At 35.0% G+C, this 20,820-nt stretch overlaps 1 protein-coding gene across 1 annotated transcript in view; it reads right to left on the bottom strand.

Moving 5' to 3' along the window:
• The window catches only part of LOC121370011 (kinetochore-associated protein 1-like), a 61,971-nt gene that overhangs the window by 34,019 nt on the left and 7,132 nt on the right, over positions 1-20,820 (bottom strand). Inside the window, exons 7-31 of the mRNA XM_041495103.1 lie at positions 20,002-20,123; positions 19,596-19,683; positions 18,623-18,687; positions 17,700-17,806; positions 17,142-17,298; positions 16,282-16,319; positions 15,534-15,596; positions 13,740-13,815; positions 13,417-13,542; positions 12,875-12,964; positions 12,320-12,388; positions 11,417-11,478; positions 11,030-11,138; positions 10,019-10,162; positions 7,831-7,887; positions 7,560-7,676; positions 6,593-6,712; positions 5,015-5,158; positions 4,519-4,614; positions 3,734-3,837; positions 3,287-3,389; positions 2,587-2,724; positions 1,790-1,906; positions 1,222-1,297; positions 941-1,005 (exon numbers count right to left, since the gene is read on the bottom strand). Of these exons, the coding sequence (XP_041351037.1) occupies positions 941-1,005; positions 1,222-1,297; positions 1,790-1,906; positions 2,587-2,724; positions 3,287-3,389; positions 3,734-3,837; positions 4,519-4,614; positions 5,015-5,158; positions 6,593-6,712; positions 7,560-7,676; positions 7,831-7,887; positions 10,019-10,162; positions 11,030-11,138; positions 11,417-11,478; positions 12,320-12,388; positions 12,875-12,964; positions 13,417-13,542; positions 13,740-13,815; positions 15,534-15,596; positions 16,282-16,319; positions 17,142-17,298; positions 17,700-17,806; positions 18,623-18,687; positions 19,596-19,683; positions 20,002-20,123 (2,453 nt within the window). The remainder of the gene's footprint in view (positions 1-940; positions 1,006-1,221; positions 1,298-1,789; positions 1,907-2,586; positions 2,725-3,286; positions 3,390-3,733; positions 3,838-4,518; positions 4,615-5,014; positions 5,159-6,592; positions 6,713-7,559; positions 7,677-7,830; positions 7,888-10,018; positions 10,163-11,029; positions 11,139-11,416; positions 11,479-12,319; positions 12,389-12,874; positions 12,965-13,416; positions 13,543-13,739; positions 13,816-15,533; positions 15,597-16,281; positions 16,320-17,141; positions 17,299-17,699; positions 17,807-18,622; positions 18,688-19,595; positions 19,684-20,001; positions 20,124-20,820) is intronic.

Consider the following 20,820-nt stretch of genomic DNA (forward strand, 5'->3'; position numbering starts at 1 on the left):
CAGTTTATATGAAAAACAGATAAAGAATGTCTAAAATTGGAAATTGTCATCAGAAGCATTAAAGGGACACACCCTAGTTACGGCTAGTTGTTAACCATTATGGCATTGTTTTTCGCTATTAAACCAATTTTTTCACAAATAAAATTGCACTTTACTTACTGTTTATTATTTAGAATATACATTTCCATTCACCTGAAGTGTTTTTTGGTAATCCTGGTTTTTGTAATACCACAAAATGCATTTTTCGTATTTCATAAATCACACGCATATCTGAGAAAAAACCATTGAGCAGACAAGGTCTAATCTATTTTTAGAGGGGATATTTCCATTTCAATGTCACAGACGTTGGTATATCACGTGACTGTTATCATTTTGATTCGGTTAGTTTTCTCGTGCACAGTTCGCGCAATCAACATCTGATTTGTTGTTGTTCATTTGTGAGATTTTTCTTCACAGTTCGTGAACATTTTCAGTAACAATAAAGTTCAGACAAGTAAGTGTCTCAACCTTTAAAACCAATAATTTTGCTAAGTCTTACGATATCTGGAGAGGGGATACAACCAGGACAGAACAGTTGGAACATGTCCAGGAGAGGTGAAAGAAACGCACCCCAAGTCTCTGAAATTTGTCGTGACGTAGGCATTGTTGTGCTTCGAGCGACATCTACCGGTGACATCAGAATACTAACTTTCAAAATAAATTATTTCAAGCAATTGGAACATGGGGATTCCCATGGTATTTATCGATATAAAACCTGCTTTTTCACTGCATTTGATAAAAACGTGATCTAAGTGTGTTACAGGTTTGTAGATTAACCAAATTATAATTTATTTTCGCTGGATGGAACTAGGGTGTGCGGCTTTAATATACTAAGACCAATTTATCAAATTATCTCAATGTATTTTATATCCCAGTTATGGAGTACTGATTGGTATTTTACCTGAAGTGACAAAACGTGTTGTAAATCCTTACAGTCATTTCTCAGCTCTTCTCGTTCAAGAATGTCTGAAAAAAACAAAAAACCCAGTAAATGTCATTTAAAGGTACTAAACAATACTGCAGGTTATTTCTGGCTAACATTCAGCTTTTTGCTCAAACAGTATTATCTTCACATCTGATCATGTGATATTTATTTCCGAGTGTATACCGTATTGTTTTGGCATATAAGCCGCAACTTTTTTTTACTGCGAATTGCAATGATTACTTGATTACTTATATTACCTTGTACAACATTATCTAAAACACGTCCTGTTTCCACAGCAGCATAAATAAATCTCTTCTTTAATTCCAAGGCTTCCTAGAAAAATAAATACAAAAGCAACATTTAGTAAGTATTCTGTGAATCTTAATAGATAAAGAACCAGCAACAAGCAATAATGAAAAACCCACAGTATGTTATATATATATATATATAGATAGACAGATAGACAGATAGACAGATAGATAGATAGATAGATAGATAGATAGATAGATAGATAGATAGATAGATAAATAGATAGATAGATTTAATCGATGACACTGAGAGTAAACAAAAGTAGTTCACTAGTAAGGTATGTAAAAAAAAAAAAAAACTTTAGTCCTAGTAGAAATTAACAAAAATAATATGCTAGATTAAAAAAAAACCCACCTAAATAATCCTTTTCTTTCAGAGACATATTTTCACAATTTATTGCCAACATTTATTTTGTCTTTGTTTTAGGTTTAAATGTAGTCCATTATACATTGATATTCAGCAGATATTACTTAGTTTTAATTACACCCATACGGTATGACCAGATTATTATAATACCTGATCATTCTCTTGAGCAGGTTGGTGGACTTCTGGCTGGGAATAGATCATCCGTTTGCCACACTCCACAAGGATTTGTGGCGAGAGACTTTTCAGCATGTCTAAATATTCCTGGACCTGAAAAAAACAATGTGTTCATCTGAGCAGTTTGTCATGTAGTGTACCACATAGACAATCGTTCTAGCATCTCCAGCTATTAGATATTAAACACTGTAATTATAACACATATTATGTGTGAGAAAAAGTTAAAGTTTGTTTCATTTAATGACACCATTAGAGCACACAGATTTATTAATCATCACCAGTTGGATGTCAAACATTTGGTTATTTCTGACTCGTAGTCTTAGAAAAAACCCACTACATTTTCTCATTAGCAGCAAGGAATCCTTTATATGTATTTTTCCACAAACGAAACAGCACATACAACAGCCTTTGATATACCAGTTGTGGTACACTGGTTTGGACAGGAAAATACCCAATCAAATAATGGATTCATTTAGGTGGTTTGATCCTACAATGCAAACATCTGAGGTGACCACTATACTGAGCTAAATCCTGCTTCTGTGTAAGATAACACCTATGGCTTTTAAATAGGTTATTCATTCTGATCAACAACAAGAATCCTCTACAATGCACTTTTCATAAAGTCTAATGGCTGTCTGAACCAAGCCACAGCATGTTTTATACAAATCAGAAAACTAGTTTCTCTTTTAGATACATCTCAATATTTAAGTAATTTTCATTCCAAAAAGAGACAAACTCGTGGATTCTATTTATAAAATGTTTCAAACACTCACTCTGTTGTGGGAAATGAGGAATCTGGCATGGAAAGCATGTATCTGAGCACGACACTTCAGGTCATAGGTCTGCATCACTTTAAGTGCATCAGCAATGCATGTAGATGTGTCCTTACTCAGAATGAAATATATCAGATGCTGTAAAAGAAAACATTTACAAGAACAAGTACAATTCTCATAGTCTATAGTATCTCTTTTCTATTTATCATATAAACAGTTGGACACTCACAGAATTAAAAAAATGTTTTATCTACACCACTAGAGCACATTGTCAAACATTTGGCAATTCTAACATATAGTTGTAGAGGAAACCCACTACATCTTTCCATTAGTAGCAAGGGATCTTTTATATGCACCATCCCAGACATAGCACATACCACGACCGTTGATATTCCAGGCTAGACTGAGAAATAGCCCAATGGGCCCACCGACAGAGATCAATCCCAAACCGACATCAAGCGAGCACTTTACCACTGGGCTATGACCCGCCCATACAGAATTATAAAAGCTAATCAATATTTTATTTTATTTTCTTCAATTCCAATTCCATGTTTAAAAAACTGCAGCAACTAATTAGGTATGCAATCCACAACACCCCCCCCCCACCCCACCCCACCCCACCCCTAAATTTACAAAACCCATTAAAAAAACAAAAACGACAGAGCTGATCTACAGTAACACAAATTCCTAGATCAATTACCATGGCATGTTGTTTACTGGGAACAAATTTGTTTCTCAGTGAGTATTTCGAAATCAGTATCCGAACATCCAATTTTCGAATGTGTTCTTTAAGTTTGTTAACCCTGAAAAATAACAAAAAGAAAGCATTCATTGCTCAATCATCAAAATATTTTATTTTTCAGACAACAAACACTTGGTAAAACAATTCACCAAAAACTAAGTACAAAGGACTTATATCTGTCTAAACAGAATTCAATAGCCCCAGATGTAGTCCACAAAATTGCTTCACAAATCAAGACCATAGGATGAATGAATATAAAAAAATACTGTGGGCCGAATTTACAAAGGCTGTTTTTGACTTATACACGTGTAACTACAATGCTTGCATACCTGCATTTAAGAAAAACAGGTTAATTCGTAAATTCAGCCCTTATTTTTAGATGAAAAACAATATGTAAACACTTACAATGGATGCTGGATTTCTAGTCCTGACTGGATGAGATTTTCTATCCCAGAATTCAGTGGCAATGGGGTCAGCATCACAATGTCAATAATGGCTGATATTTTCTCCTGAATAAGTGTGAAATAAATCAGTATGGTATCACCGATCATCAGCTATAATTAATTTGCACCAGTACTTTTATATTTATTTGATGTAATCAATAAAAAAAAATCAGAAAAGTTGCCAATTTAGTTATTTATTAACAATATTTACGGCTGACTGATTACAATTTTTGAATTAAAAACATAATATATCAATAGAAAATATTTATGTTGAAAAGCCAAAACTTTATGGCAGTAAAGAGTGGTTAAATAAAAATGCTGCGATAGTGTAGAGAATAACACAATTAACAATTTGTCTTAAATAAGCACTCATGGACTACATGTTCAATCACTGAACACCACTATGTACAAATTGATACATACAGATGTCATATCACCTTCAAGTATCATGTAAAGTTCAAGTTTTGTTTAACACAACCACTATAGCACATTGATTAATTAAGCATTTAACACAACCACTATAGCACATTGATTAATTAAGCATCAGCTATTGAATGTCAAACATTTCACAATTGTGACACTTGGTCTTCAGAGGAAATCTGTTACATGTTTCTATTAGATTCAAATTTTCTTTTATATGATGAAAGATAAATATAATGTTAATGGCATAATGTTTTTGTAGAATCCATCACCCATCATGTAAGTGCCCAACCAGAGATCTCCAACTACTTGCTATCTATCTCTCACCTTAGGATCTTGAATATATCCAATAACAGCAATGAGCTTTGCTTCCCAGTGAGAGGTACCACCAGTGCATGACCTTGCCTTCCGATTGAGGTGATCCTACAATCAAAACCAGACATAGCAAAAACAATTAAACTGGGTTCAAATAAATGTTAAATTAAACAGGAAAGAGGAATTGTTTTATTTAACGATGCACTCAACATGATGTTATTAGACTCAAAACAGCTGTCTGTTAGATGTCTGTTGTTACATTTACCTTTTCAGATAAGACACCAACAGCAATAATAAATGCTGACATAGGTAAACATCTATTTTCATCTTCATGGTTTCAAATAAATGGTGCTGTAATAACCATATTGACACACATTACAAATTCATGTGTTACAAGACACTGATTTATAGGACTATCATCACCCTAAAACATTTCACAGCAATTGGAAAAGGACTGTTTTTAAACATCTCAAATTCTAATAATAAATCAATAAAAACAAATTCATACTGCTGCATATCTTGAGAAAATTTCATTTTCGTTGAGTTTGTGTTCTGCAATGTAAGGTCTGACTTGGTTCTTCAGTGTTTGGGCCAGTAGGTCAACCGCTTTCACTCGGTCCAGCATGCGAAACACCACGCTTTCCATTGTCTCCTGAAACAACATCATTCAACAGGTCAACACTTAATAACACCGGCCTCAGTGGTGTCGTGGTTAAGCCATCGGACATAAGACTGAAAGATACTGGGTTCGCAGCACGGCTTCCACCCATAGTGAGTTTTAACGACTCAATGGATAGGTGTAAGACACTACACTCTCTTCTTTCTCACTAACCACTAACCCACTGTCCTGGACAGACAGCCCAGATAGCTGAGGTGTATGATCAGGAGAGCATGCTTGAACCATAATTGGATATAAGCACGGAAATAGGCTGAAATGAATGAACATTATCAACACAAAGCAAATCTCCAAAACAATGGGCCAAATTTCCAATGCCGGTTTATGTCTTACATACGTGTAACTACATACATTTATAACGGGAATCGTAAATTCAGCCTAGTATGTCTGCTTAAGTACATGCTTAAGTACAGATTATGTATATGTTTTTTCAAAACAAGATATTACATTTTCTCTAATATAGTTTTTATTTTAACTATTTAACATATGATGTTAAATGTTCTCATACCATTCCCCATAATCATTGCAATAAATATCCTTCAATTACTTGCAAAAAGATTGGAAGCAAATGATATATACATGCTTAAGTACTTTTCACGTGAGAACTACAGATGCAAATAAACAATTGTTTTTAACAAAATACATCAGAATAAAAGTGAAACATATTTCAGTTTGTTTAACCCACCTGGTGGATTGATTTTAAAGTCTGACGTGTGCATTTTCCAAATGTGTTGGAACTGTTTTATTGAGTGGAGATAATGCTTGTGTATTTAAACTATTTTACCCACCTGTTGGAATTATTTCAGAATGAGACAATGTTTGTATTTTACCCACCTGTTGGAATTGATGGCACTGTTTTAGGGTGAGACAATGTTTGTATTCTACCCACCTGCTGGAATTGATGGCACTGTTTCAGGGTGAGACAATGTTTGTATTCTACCCACCTGTTGGAATTGATGGCACTGTTTTAGGGTGAGACAATGTTTGTATTCTACCCACCTGTTGGAATTGATGGCACTGTTTTAGGGTGAGACAATGTTTGTATTCTACCCACCTGTTAGAACTGATGGCACTGTTTTAGGGTGAGACAATGTTTGTATTCTACCCACCTGTTGGAATTGATGGCACTGTTTTAGGGTGAGACAATGTTTGCATTTGACCCACCTGTTGGAAATGATGGCACTGTTTTAGGGTGAGACACTGATTGTATTTAAACATACCCACTGGAACTGTTTTAGGGCGAGACAATATTTATACTTTCCCAATGTGTTGGAACTGTTTTATTGAGTGAAGACAATGCTTGTGTATTTAACACACCTGCTGGAACTGTTTTAGAGAGAGATAATGTTTGTATTTCAAACACCTGCTGGAATGGTTTTTGATTAAGTTTATACATATATATTTACCCACCTGTTGGAACTGTTTTAGAGAGAGACAATGTTTGTATTTGTACTTGAGGTCGTGAAGATTCTGCAAACAGGTCAATGTGTCATGAAGCTTTGTCACAGCAGCCGTTATGTTAACTGTCGACTGAAACATAAAATCATCACGTTAACTGTTTTGCTCCTTCGGTAGATAGTAACAGATGCAACTAAGGTAACTATATAAATAATTAAAGACATCTACTTGACAACAGCAAAGTTTGGTGTATTATGTGAGATATAAAGGTAAATATTCAGGAGGAAATAAGAGAAAATGCCACTTTAATAATGGTGATACATCATGTTAATATATGCCACTAGTTTCAACACAGCAAGTGTACCTACATAGGACATGTTCAACCCATGGACAGTGTGATAAAACAACTACTAGTAGCACTGTGTCTAATTGCACACAACAAACGGACAGTGAACAGTCAAAAACAGAACTGTATATGGTGTCAAAATAAATGAAAACAAATTTACAGATGTGTCGACCTCTAGCCCACAAACGGAGTAGCAAATGATATCTCAGCCTAACATGCCCAAACACCATAAAGAACTGAAAAACGGCAGTGTAAACTTTCCACAAACATCCACTCATAGAAATTATCTCAAATCTTTTTTTTCAAACAGTAACGCTCATTGGTCAGTACTTCAGGTTAGGCAACATAACAGCAAAAGACTGGGTCATTCTGTTTTTAGCACAAAATAACGCATGTTGCATTGCAAGCGAAGCTGAGAATCGGCCAACTCCTGGGCTTGAAAGTGGACCATCTCTCTCACTTAACTATTCAAAAACATATTTTGCAAATCATTCTTGATTGTTTTTTTTTAAACAGTGCAGCAATTTTTTTCATGAGTATAGCAAATGTCAACTTGGCATAGCAAATTGCACTCAAAACATTGCAGTTGGCGGGTGTGAATTTATAAAATGTATTCGAGATCACTACAGATACCTTTGCAACACTGTCACAGTGTGTGTGTGTTGAATCTGTCAGAGAAATCTTTGTTTCCTCACAGATGCTGCCGTCAACAGATTTCAGAAACCTCAGTGCATTCTGAGGCCATTCCTCCTGAAAAGTTTGAAGATTAAAATTTTATTAAAATTAACTTATGAAATGTATAATTACTTTCCAAGTGATTTAGCATAAGAAAATAAAAACACATTATGTTCAATAGACAACAAAAACAATACTGTCACAAGTACAGTGTGTACTATACAATTACCTTTTCAAATCTTTCCATATTTAATGCTCTGTTTATAGCCCAATTCAACACATGTGTCTGAAAAAAGAAGCGAAAAATCAGTCTTTTTTTTTTAAATTAGAAAATGTCCATATATGATAAAATGAAGATACCTAAAAATATTTTTTGTATTTAAACAAAACAATATGGATCCTTTGGAAGCTGGATATAGGCTTAAACAAAACCCATAATAACTAAATTATTGAAGAAAGGAAGGAAATGGTTTGTTTAACGATGCACTCAACACATTTTATTTACGGTTATATGGCGTCAAACATGTTTAAGGACCACACAGATATTGAGGGAAGAAACCTGCTGTCGCTACTTCATGTGCGACCCTTTTTTTCATTTAGCAGCAAGAATTTTTTTATATGCACCACTTCATAGACTGGATAGCACATACCACAGCCTTTGATGTACCAGTCGGGTGCACTGGCTGGAGTGAGAAATTTAATGATTCTTTTTCAGGTCTTACATATACTGACCTTAGATCGCCACCATCACCTCTAGCTATTCTGATACAGCACATTAATTTATACTCAATATTAGAAAAAAAATATATACTCTTCAAAAGAAGAAACGCAAAACCACATTGTCGTAACATTTGGAGAATTGATTTAATTATTGAATGGTGAGTCCGATAATTACCAAATGTTGCAAGATTGTTCACAATTCACTCTAGTCCATTGTGAGTAAGTGATATGACACACCACCAAGGTCAAGGTCATCTGGAGTCAATACCGGGTGTGGCCTCCGCGTGTGTTGACAACTGCCTAGCACCGCCTGCCCATTGAAGCAACCAGAGTACGGATGACGTCCCGGGGGATGGTGGCCCACTCGGCCTGCAAGGCTGCTGCCAGCTCGGGCAGGGTCTGGGGCTGTGGTTGTCGCTGTCGGAGGCGTCGGTCCAACTCGTCCCATAGATGCTCAATTGGGTTCAAATCCAGTGATATCGATGGCCAAGGAAGGACATTAATGTTGTTGTTCTGTAGGAAAGCCGTTGTGAGACGTGCTGTGTGAGGCCTGGCGTTGTCATGTTGGAACACTGCGTTGGCGTTGGCCATAACTGGAACGATGTGTGGCCGGAGGATCTGGTCAATGTAGCCCTGTGCATTCAGGTTGCCCTGCACGTGGACCAGGTCAGTTCTGCCAGTGTGTGAGATGGCTGCCCACACCATGACACTACCCCCGCCGAATCTGTCCACTTCCTGCACGCAGTTTGCCGCATAACGTTCACCACGACGCCTATACACGCGACATCTTCCATCATGACGTCGGAGCAGAAATCGGGACTCGTCACTGAACCACACCTGTCTCCATCGCAGTTGAGGCCATTGTCGATGAATCTGGCACCACTGCAGTCGGAGTCGACGGTGTTGTGGTGTTAAGATGACACCTCGAACTGGACGTCTGGTACGAATTCCTACTTCACGTAGGCGGTTCCGTACGGTCTGGTCGGATATCCTGCGCAAACCTGGTATTGCTGCGGCTGTGGAGGTGGCAGTAGTCAATCGTTCCCGAAGGTGGCGTACCCGGATGTAGCGGTCCTGCCCGGGGGTAGTGACCCGTGGTCGACCGGATCTAGGGAGGTCACGTGTTGATCCATGTTGCTGGTAACGGTCCCACAGTCTGGAGATGGTGCTTGGGGACACATGGAGTGCCCTGGCAACGGCTGTTCTGGATTCGCCTGCGTCTAGTCGGCCGATGGCATGGTTTCTCTGCGGTTCACTGAGACGTGGCATGTCCTGGATTGTCAACTGTCGGCCAGATACAGAGGCCAGGCAAGCGAACACCCTGCACTTTTATACTGTCGGTGTTCATGTTGCACGTGCAGACAACGCACGTGCAGTGGTGACATTGTTTGCACGTGTCTGCGTTTTTGCGAATATTCACATTTTGAAACTTTATTTTACAGTAGCTGCGTTTTATCGAATGTAACCGTGGGAATGTGTTTGGGACATGCATTGACCTTATATTCACAAAGCATGAACCGGTAGGAAACATAAAATTGGAGTTATAACCCATTTGTACCCTTTTGCGTTTCTTTTTTTGAAGAGTATATATGCTGATAAGAAAGACTGTTTACAACAGTAGGTATTTACAATTATTCAATGAAATGAGCCCCCAGAATATTAAGTTTAAGCCCGAGTCCAGGCCAGTGACTACATACCAGAGCAAGAGGCACCACTCTGCTGACATAGGGAATTAGATCATCTTTAAGCCAACCATAAATGTTAGAGGTGGTAATATGGTCTGGAATGGATGCTAAAATGTTTTCTATCACATTCACTTTCATGTGTTTAGTCCATTCTTCCTGAAAAAAAAAAAAAAAAAAGAACAAAAGGACTCTGTAAGTGTTTTTTATGTAAGGGTTAATAAAGTGAAACATTTGTGTACGTCATCAAACTGCATGCACGAACAAAATTTTACGTCCAGTACCAGCTCCAACTCAGCCATTTCACTGCTATGCTCAGTGAAGAGACTTAAAGCAATTCATGAGAGTTTCACCCATTTCATGGGAGCAACAACAGACAATCCTAACATAAGTCAGTGTTTCCACTCTAGGCTGGAAGGACCCCGCACCGACCCCGTAAAAATTGTAACCATTGAAAAAAAGGGACTCACCTCTGTGAAAGCCCGATGGCCAGTGAGGGGAAAACAAATAAATCATATGATGGAGATCGAATGAAAAACAAACTCAACCAACATCAGAAAAAAGGTGGATATTCAATCATGGCAATCCCATGGTTAGTGGATTTTTTTTTTTTTAATTTTAGATAAATAAATTATAATCAATAATTCAGTAATATGTATTATCTGTTTGTGCTTAGTTTAATAATTTTATAAAAAAAAATTCAAATTATTGTTTTGACATTATGCAAATATTTAACAATAATAAACATTATTATTAAAATATAGCTTAAAATATATCCTTCTATAAGTGTACATGACACCAACATGTACTTCATAATGCATCTAAAAGCAACTAAAATTAAAACAAGTTTTACGAGGGAGCATGTTCACGAAGCCCCCTAGCATTTTTGCCCCTTCAGGGAATCAATTTACGTCAAACTATTTTGCCAACCCGCTGAAAAAAAATCCTGGGGTAAACACTGATAAGTAATGTTTAGTCAAAAATCAAGTTAACAGACCTATATAAATGAATTCTAAGTGCAAGTACCTGATGTCTTCTCCACAAAGTAAACGCCACATCTAGACGTTCATCTCTTAGTGCCCGGCAAGCTTCTTTCATCAGATTGGCTCTCATAAACAAGTCCCACTCCCCAGCACTAAAATAACACGTGTACAAACATGAGATTAAGATATTACACCTTTCAAACACAGAAGACTGATGTTATAACCTAAGCTGAGAATTGTCAGTAACATAATAATGACAATTTAAAATCACTTGAGATATTCTGACAGCAGATTCAGTATTATTAAAAATATGCTATGTTGACGTTACAATACAACAGTCCCAATGTAAAGAACACGTATTTATCAAATCAATTTTGAACTATACAAGTATCAGATAAAATTACTAGAAATAAGTGTTCAAGAGACAGACCTGTAGTTGTCAGACCCATAAGCCATTCTGTACGTGCAAAATCGATTCTGAAGAGAACAGAACTGAAAAAGAATATATCTATGTGTCAAATTAAAATGCTCAGTTGGTTTGGTTTTAACTTTATTTGTTTTACCTGTAAACAGAATTGAAAATACATTGAAATTACCTCCTAAACAACAAGACTGATTTACCAATGAAAAGGGCAAATTACCGTCTAGGGCACATGTGCTAGACAGTTTTCAAGCAGAGCTTGAACTAGAAACATGTATATAACAAAGATATTAGATTAAATTGATGCACCACAAAAACATAATAACTTATATTCAGTACTTCTCATAAATCCATTATCAAATATACTCTTTACAGTACACATATGAAGGAACAACAGGAATAACCTGTCATGTCACATTTTTAGTAAGGTGATATTTTTTAATATTAAAGTTCACAACTCTGCAATCGTGGAATATTTATACCTAAGCCAGCATAATTTACCACCAACTTTTAATGGCCTAACATAATAAGTTTTTCATTCATTTCATTTCAACTTATTTCGTGCTTATATTCAAGTAAGGTTCAAGCATGCTGTCCTGGGCACACACCTCAGCTATCTGTCCATGACAGGTGGTTAGTTGTTAATTGTTAGTGGTTAGTGACAGAGAAGAGGGTGTAGTGGCCTTACACCTACCCACCAAGTTGTTAAAACTTGCTCTGGGTGGGAGCCGGTACCGGGCTGTGAACACTGTACCTACCAGCCTTATGTCCGATGGCGTAACCACCGAGGCCGGTATAGGTTTTTAATTTAGTGTGTCATTGTGACCGTGACATGCACCAACGTTATAATACTATCTGTTTGGACATCATAGGTTATTCCCATGGACCCTTCATAAATGTACTAGAACTAACCTGAGTCATCAAATCTTGATACTTGTCACAAATCTCAGGTTCTTGCTTTTTCTTTGCAACTTTTTCAAGCTGAAATAAAATGAAGAAAAAATCTTTTATAGCTTTATTTAAAAGATTTACACATTTTGTCAAATAATTTTGTGCAATTTTTAACCAAAAGTATTAGCTTTGTGTAGTATTACTAGGTATGAAATATTAATTACTGTGCACTCAGTTTTAACAGACTACCCAAATGTCAAACCAAAAACCTGCCACACCCTACCATTTTAGTGTAGGGCAATTTTTTAAATATTTTTGTTTGTAGTAATCAAATGCATTTTAGTAGTGGTTCAATAGGAATATTATTTATTTATTTTCTAATTATTCTAAAACTATAATAACAAAATTAACAAAAATATTATGACTGAAAAACAGTGAGCTGCAAAAAATTGTATTAGTCTGTTAGGCTACATCAAAATATCTTTTGGGCCCAAGTGACAAACATCGCCGAATGCACTAATGTAATCAAATAGAGTGGCTAGTATTTCTACTTTGTTAACGAGCAAGCTGAATTACCAAGGTGCGACACCAGTCTTGTAGTCTGTATGTATCCGAGTATGTCGGTAATGCTGCCCTCAGACAGGTGTCGGCTAGGTGTAGATCATCCTATGAAGAAGAATTATACAATAGACAAAATAATAATTTGTGATACCCATCTTCTTCCTCAACACACATCATCATGTTTTGAAACAGTCTTAACTAAAAATCATTGAATTTTATACAGCTTTTAGACTGTTCAACAAATAATAAAAAATCAACCACAAAAAAGGTATTAATCAAATACTGTGATATGGTAGTAATTTGTTTGTTCTCATACTCTGGTAATGCATAACAATAATTACTGTATTTTTGTCAATGAAAAGCTGCTAATTAAAAAAGGTCATATTTCTTTTTAAGTGAAACATTGTCACTGTGAATGTCAAAATTTCGGAATTCAAATGAAAATTCCAATTATTATGTGAAATGACACATTTTCAAAATCATTGCCATTGGCGTATAATTTCAGAGATAAAATGGTGATGAAGCTGTGTAAAAACAACAAGCAGAGAGTAACTTACTGTGATCAGTTCAATGGAATCCCACATCTCAGAAATCAGCTGGTCAATCTCCTTACTTTCTAGTTCAGAAGCATTCCATGGAGACAGCTGATCCAAAATGATGTTCAGCTTGGCTTTGTATACCAACTACAAAACATTTGTCACACATTTGATACATTGATTTAAAAGGAGATTTGTAATATGTTACATTATAAATGTGTTGGGTTTTTTTAAAATATATTTAAAAGTAAAACTGGTTTTGATGTTTTCTAGCCAGTAATTACAAACAATTTTTTTAAAGGCATGAATGCCAATTTCTTGGGGGTTTTGTTTGGGTTTTTTACCTCAATATCTAAATTAAACAGCCTAGCAAATTCTTCTGCTTCCTGAAACTTCTTTTTTCGTATCAGTCTATACAATCTGAAAAAGATAATAAAAATACAAAATAATTTTTTTTGGTTTAAACAGTTAGTTGGACCATGTGGTCTATTAAAATTTGCAGTTATAATTTGTTAGATCTCTAGCAGCTTTCAAGCTGTCCTAATGAATATGATTTTACTAAAAAACCAAAACAACCTTAACTGACCAGAGCAACGCCATGAAGTTTATAGTACACACTATTTATTTAAATTGACATCAAGTAGAATTTCAATATAGCACATGTCGTGCACCTGTTTGTTAAAAATGTAAAAGTTTTATACATTATATTAAAAGAGAAAACATTTTTCTATTAATTGTTGTCTTTATTCTTTCATGAACAAGTTGGTTAAATATTAATTTCCTAAAATACTATCATAAACCTCCATACTCCATACTCTTTTAAAAATGAAAGAACTTTGTTTTGTTTAATGACACCACTACAGCATATTGATTTATTAATCATCAGCTATTGGATGTCAAACATATGGTAATTTCGACAGACCTGGAGATGAAACTCACTACATTTTTCCATTAGTAGAAAGGGATCTTTTATATGCACCATCCCACACATAAGATAGCACATAGCCTTTTGACATACCAGTCATGGTGCACTGGCTAGAGTGAGAAATAGCCCAATAGGCCCACTGACGGGAATCGATCCTAGGCCAAGTGTGCATCAAGTGAGGGTTTTGACACTGGGCTACTTTAAAATGGAGACCACTCTCATAATTACATGTTCAAGATTCCAATCGTCGAAATATATTGTCATCACACTCTTGTGACCACCATTTATTAAAATAATATTTCACTATTTTCCATCACCTGTACACTTTTATGCAGACAGTTACACATGAAAGACTTAAGAAAAGCTGTTATTTTATTAGGGCTGTTCCAGGACTGATCATATGGGGGAGGTGTGAGGCATGTTTTTATATACCCATCACCCAATACATAACATTTTATCAATACTATACATACATAGAGAAAGTTTTCAAGAGTTCCACCAGACATAAGATAATTATTAGTGGCTTTTGGGGGCATATGTCATGGGATCAGTTCTTAAACAAACCATAGTGGGATTAAATTATTTGACTGAAGAAAGGACAAACACACCGAGTACCTACTAAAAATCAAGAATTCTGCACAATTAAATGCTTCTCCTACCATAAATTGCTGATAGTTACATTCATAGATGTTCATATCAATGTATGTTGAAAAAAACCTTTATAAAAATGAAATTTTAAAAAAGAAGTCAATTATATAAATTTCACTTTTTTTTAAAACATGTATTGAACTGAGATGAACAAGTTTAATTGGAATAGGTCTTATAGTTTGGGAGAAATGAAGCTAAATGTGAAATAAATATTAAGCTAATTGCAAAAATTGACACTGTTGCTGCTGCTGCTACCCCTGGATGAGTAATACCTATATCTCACTTTTATTTTCATAATGGCCAGACAACATAAAAGCACCCCCCCCCCCCCCCCCCCCCCCCCCCCCCCCCCCCACCAATTTTATTTTTTAAATCAATAAAAAAAAAATGATAGTATTATATATATCGACAGGTACTACACTTTTAATTTAGATCCCTAAATGGCTAGATAAAGTATGTTATAAAGACCATTTACCAGGGTGCAAAGAAACTGTCATTCCTCCACCACCATCACCATTTTGTATGAAAAATACATGTAGTTCTTTGTTTTTATTTGATATATTACCTAGTTTCTGGCTCTGTCTCCAGAAGAAACTTAAAGCGGACAGCAGACACTGTTTGTGAACAACTGAAAGTATAAGAAATCAGATGTGTACATATTCATATTTGTCAATATTTGTCTGTAGTACCATTAATAATTCTTCAAAATGTAATGTATATTGAAATACATATGACCATATTTATAGTAAAATTATCCATACAAAACAATTATGATATAACAAATTCAACCAAATAAAAAAATAACCATAAAACAAAATTAAGTGGACCGTTTAACAATAGTCAACTAAGGAATAGATTAATATATAGTTATGATAGTAATAATACCATTCACATTATCTTAAAGCACTGGAAATAGAGCATACAAGAAGATATATCAAAATGTTCAATTCTGTATTAAAAATAAAACATAACACTGGTTTGTTCCAAAACAAATGGTAGAATGTCTTCAGACTTCCGTGTATATCTAAAAACAATGTCTACAGAAAGACCAATGGATGGGAAGCAAGACGAAGATTTAATTCTTATAAATACAAGCCAGTTGATAATTCTAATTAAGAAACATATTTGGTACAAAAAAAATTCCAAAATATTGGGCCGAATTTACAAATCCTGTGTTTCTCAAACACGAGTGTTTAAGCACTGTAAATGTATAAAGTTACACTCATGTAAGATATCAACAGGCTTTGTAAATTTGGCCCATTCTGTTCTTCACCACTGTAAGTTTCAAACAAAAGTCTTATTCATAATCTCACCTCTGATCACAAAAGTATTCTACCAGGTACACCACTTCCTATAACAAGAACAAAAACAAAAGTATAAGTAATTATGATAATGATGACGACGATGATGATAATGCTGAAGATAAATTTCCTACATTGCATATATGGAAAAGATCTGACAACAGAAGTTAAAAAGCAACATTCATATTGGCAACAGATCAATTTAAAATGTACCCATATAAGCAAATACCATTTACTTTCCATTGTACCAGACCATTATATACATTATTTTATTCCCATCCTACAATATCTCTCCTCTTTTATCACTGTTATATCTACTGGACACCCACTAATCTGGATTCTGAGATAGAAAACCCCCCAAATAAGGGATCTACAATGAACAAATAACTTATATTTTCATTGGAATTAAATGCCAAATTTCATTGATCCATGACTTACAGTTAGTGAAAAACTGATCTAAATGCAAAACTTTAACGAAAAAGCTGTAATACCTATATCTCCTTTTTCACTTCATAAAGTTAAAAAGTTTGTTTTGTTTAACAACACCATTAGAGCACACTGATTAATTAATAATCGGTTATTGGATCTCAAACATTTGGTAACTATGACATAGTCTTAGATAGAAAACTCGCATCATTTTTCCAATAGTAGCAAGGTATCTTTTACTTGCACTTTGCCACAGACAGGAAAGCACATACTAGTCTTTGACCACTGGTTGGAACAAAAAAAAACCCAATCATTTGAATGGATCAACCAAGGTGGTTTGATACTGCAATGCAAGCAGCTCAGGCAAGTGTTCAACCGACTGAGCTAAATCCCACCCCTTTTTTACTAGATAAAGGTAAGACAATATCTACTGGACATGGGCTAACCTGGATTGGCAAACACTGAGTGATCACTGATGAGGAGTTCAACTGCAGGTTGTACACGACGGTGGAGGAGGGAAAGGACAAGACCTGCAGAGTGAAGTGATCTCGGTTGTTCTCTGTGACCAGAACCACTCTCAAGTTATCCTTGTTGGTCGTGTCACTGCAAACAACACAATAGTAAAGAACTAAATCTTTAAAATCTCAATTTTTTATTTCTTTAACTGATTAACAGAAAAAACCCACATGGTAATGTATCAATTACAGTGTGATGAAAACGCACTGAAACCTTACATCAAATTAATAAAATACTATTTACAAATAGTTAAAAAAGCGACAAAGACATCCAAATAGTATAAAACATTGGATTTTTAACATCCCACCCAAACTGAATGTGAATGGTCGTGGGGGGTTTTATCATGAAAAGGAAGATAACTTTTATTGGCCCAAATTAAGCTAAGAATTGTGACCACCAAATTGGGACAAAAAACCAACACTTTCTCATAGAAATGTTCTAAATATAATAGCTTAGAAAATGTGAGAAAACCATGTGGTGGAACATACCTGGCACTGTTGTCATTTGAATCCAAAATCTGAAAGGATGAAACTGCCAAATCTGACCACTGCTGAACAGCAGTGAGTGTATCTGAACTCCAAAGTGTAATGCAGTGCTGAAAATAAATATCACTCTTAAAAATTCAATCTTAAACACACAACCTCAGCGACACTGAGCTAATAAATTACCTGTTAATAAAGAACACTTTAAATAACCACCTGTCCATAAAGGAAATCTCTAAAATGAGTTTTGTTAAAACATTTAGGTAAAATTTTCTTCTGTGGTTACACTTCTCATAAATAACAACTGTGTGTAGATGTCTTGTTGGAAAGAAAGAAATGTTTACATAAAATGACAGACCCTAGTTTTTAAACACTACAACATATTTTTCACAAATAGAGCCATTTTTCTCAAATGAAATCAGACATTAAAGGCATATTGTCACAGATTTAAGGACCTCATTTCTCTAAAAACTGATAATAAATAATAATTACATTAATGTTTAGAAAACAAATATAGCTATCACGTAAACATAACTGAACCATGATGGAGTAAAATCCATGTCAACCCTCTTGGCAATATTAGCTTTTGAATTATGGACCATTGCCATAATTCAATTATTTTTACAAAATATCATTAGCAAGTGGAGTATGGTGGTTACATAGATGGTTGAATAAAGTACATTTAGGGACAAATCATTTCCATATATCCAAATTGTTTCTGGTCATGAATCCTGCAACTTTAATAAAGCACTCACCACAATGGAATGTTTTGTGAGACATTTATAGATAAATACCACTTATATAATGTATTTTAAATGAAACACTTGCTATCAACAATTAAAGTGATTGTATGAGTTTCATATGAAACATCCGTTTCTTTCTTTAATTCATCACAATAATATTAATTTAATACAAAATGTGATACTTACGTTTTCATCCAATAAAAAGAAAAGCCTGTTGTCTGGGGTAACCTTGCCACTAATAATACCAGCATCTGTAATAAAGAATAATACATACTACATAAGAGTTATCAAAGAACATGAATGGAACTTAAATCAATTCACTTCAAGATTACAAAATTTGTTTGATTTATTTTTACACTACACCTTATTAGAAAAAGAAAGAAATGTTTTATTTAACGACGCACTCAACACATTTTATTTACGGTTATATGGCGTCAGACATATGGTTAAGGACCACACAGATTTTGAGCGGAAACCCACTGTCGCCACTACATGGGCTACTCTTCCGATTAGCAGCAAGGGATCTTTTATTTGCGCTTCCCACAGGCAGGATAGCACAAACCATGGCCTTTGTTGAACCAGTTATGGATCACTGGTTGGTGCAAGTGGTTTACACCTACCCATTGAGCCTTGCGGAGCACTCACTCAGGGTTTGGAGTCGGTATCTGGATTAAAAATCCCATGCCTCGACTGGGATCCACACCCAGTACCTACCAGCCTGTAGACTGATGGCCTGCCACGACGCCACCGAGGCCGGTCTACACCTTATTATGACCAATACATTGACCATTGCCATATTATTTAGGATGAAATTATTACAACAACATAACCCAAGCAAGGTCACATTTTTGGCTTAACAGTAACTACTTTTTTTGACATGCCCTAATATCATGATACCTCTCTTAAACCAGCAGAAGTGTAATAAAACACCTTTTAATCAATAGCTTACATTTATCAGTGGATGTACTGCATAATGTAACACAAGTAGGATCAAATAGGAATATTTTTTTTTTTTTAAATATGAAAAATAATCAAGGACCTGTTAAAGCTTTATTTTATTTTATTTTCCAAAATAGTTAAATACTATGATTCCATAAGACCTAACTATGTCTTAATATAAATTTAGCTGTTTTGGTACAAATGAAAAAAAAAACAATACCATTATTAAGAATCCCACCCACAGAGTCTTCCAGATCAAGTCCATCTCCACAAAATGACCACACCACTATGATCATATCACCAGAACCCTGTAAAATAAGTGATTTATTAACAACATTAAGGAAAAGTGCAGCAGTATAATAATAATCATAATAATAATAATTTTAAATTTTATTTAAAATGGCAACACCAATTCCAGAAGTAAATATAAAGAGAATTAATCATCTTAAAAATTCTAAATATGCAGCTATTTTCCAACAAAATATTAATTATTACACATTTTTTGTTCGCCAAATTAAAATAAAATTTGCCAATTGGCGAATTTGGCAAGTGCAATAGTTAGCCCTGATAAAAAGTTGTACATTTATGATGATATTCAAAGACTAATGAGTAAAGTGTACACAGACCAGGGTGACGATATTATCATCAATAACAATCACATCTGTTGTGCTCAAGGTATGGTATGGTGATGTATCAACCAGGATGATCTTAATCTGGTTAAAAATACACTTTGCCAAGTCACCAATTTCTGGAGAAAAAAACACACAAAAAACATGTGTACATGATATGAAAGCAAAATTACAAGTAAGATTTATACTACAGTATTATTATGACATAATAAAATATAATTCTTAGTAGATTTAATTGTCATGTTATAGCCCAAGAGTACTGGTGAGGTATATAATACACCCATCAAAAGTAGGTTGTGGTCACCTAATTCTGGTTCGCAACACACCACCATCTCAAGTTGTACTTGCATGCAGGGTTTGATGATCCTATATGAATTGATAAAGAAGATATGGCCCGAACAATGATTTCCTTTAATGTACAGTAACACGTGAAAAGTAGGTCATGGTGACACTGCCATCCCCAGTTGTACTTGCATGCAGGGTTTAATGATCCTATATGAACTGATAAGAAAGATACGCTCCAGAAACTAAAAGTTTATGGATAGACAGACAGACTGACAACCCCATACCATATAAGACTCATCTAAGGCAGGCATATAAAAAGGGACTGAAAAATACTTTAGCAAGCATGTAGCACAAAAACTGCTTTTTATTTGATCTCCTAAATTTAACTTGATGTCTTCAACACAAATTTTGGGAAACTTGTAAATTTTATCTTAATACTCCAGAATAATAAAACATAAAGTTGGGAATTTTAATATAGTGAAAATGTTCTCCAAAACAATGACCAATGTTTGTGGCTTGAAAAATGGTGTC

This window comes from Gigantopelta aegis, chromosome 4, assembly GCF_016097555.1.
Source record: "Gigantopelta aegis isolate Gae_Host chromosome 4, Gae_host_genome, whole genome shotgun sequence".
In the NCBI taxonomy this organism is placed as follows: Eukaryota; Metazoa; Mollusca; class Gastropoda; order Neomphalida; family Peltospiridae; genus Gigantopelta; species Gigantopelta aegis.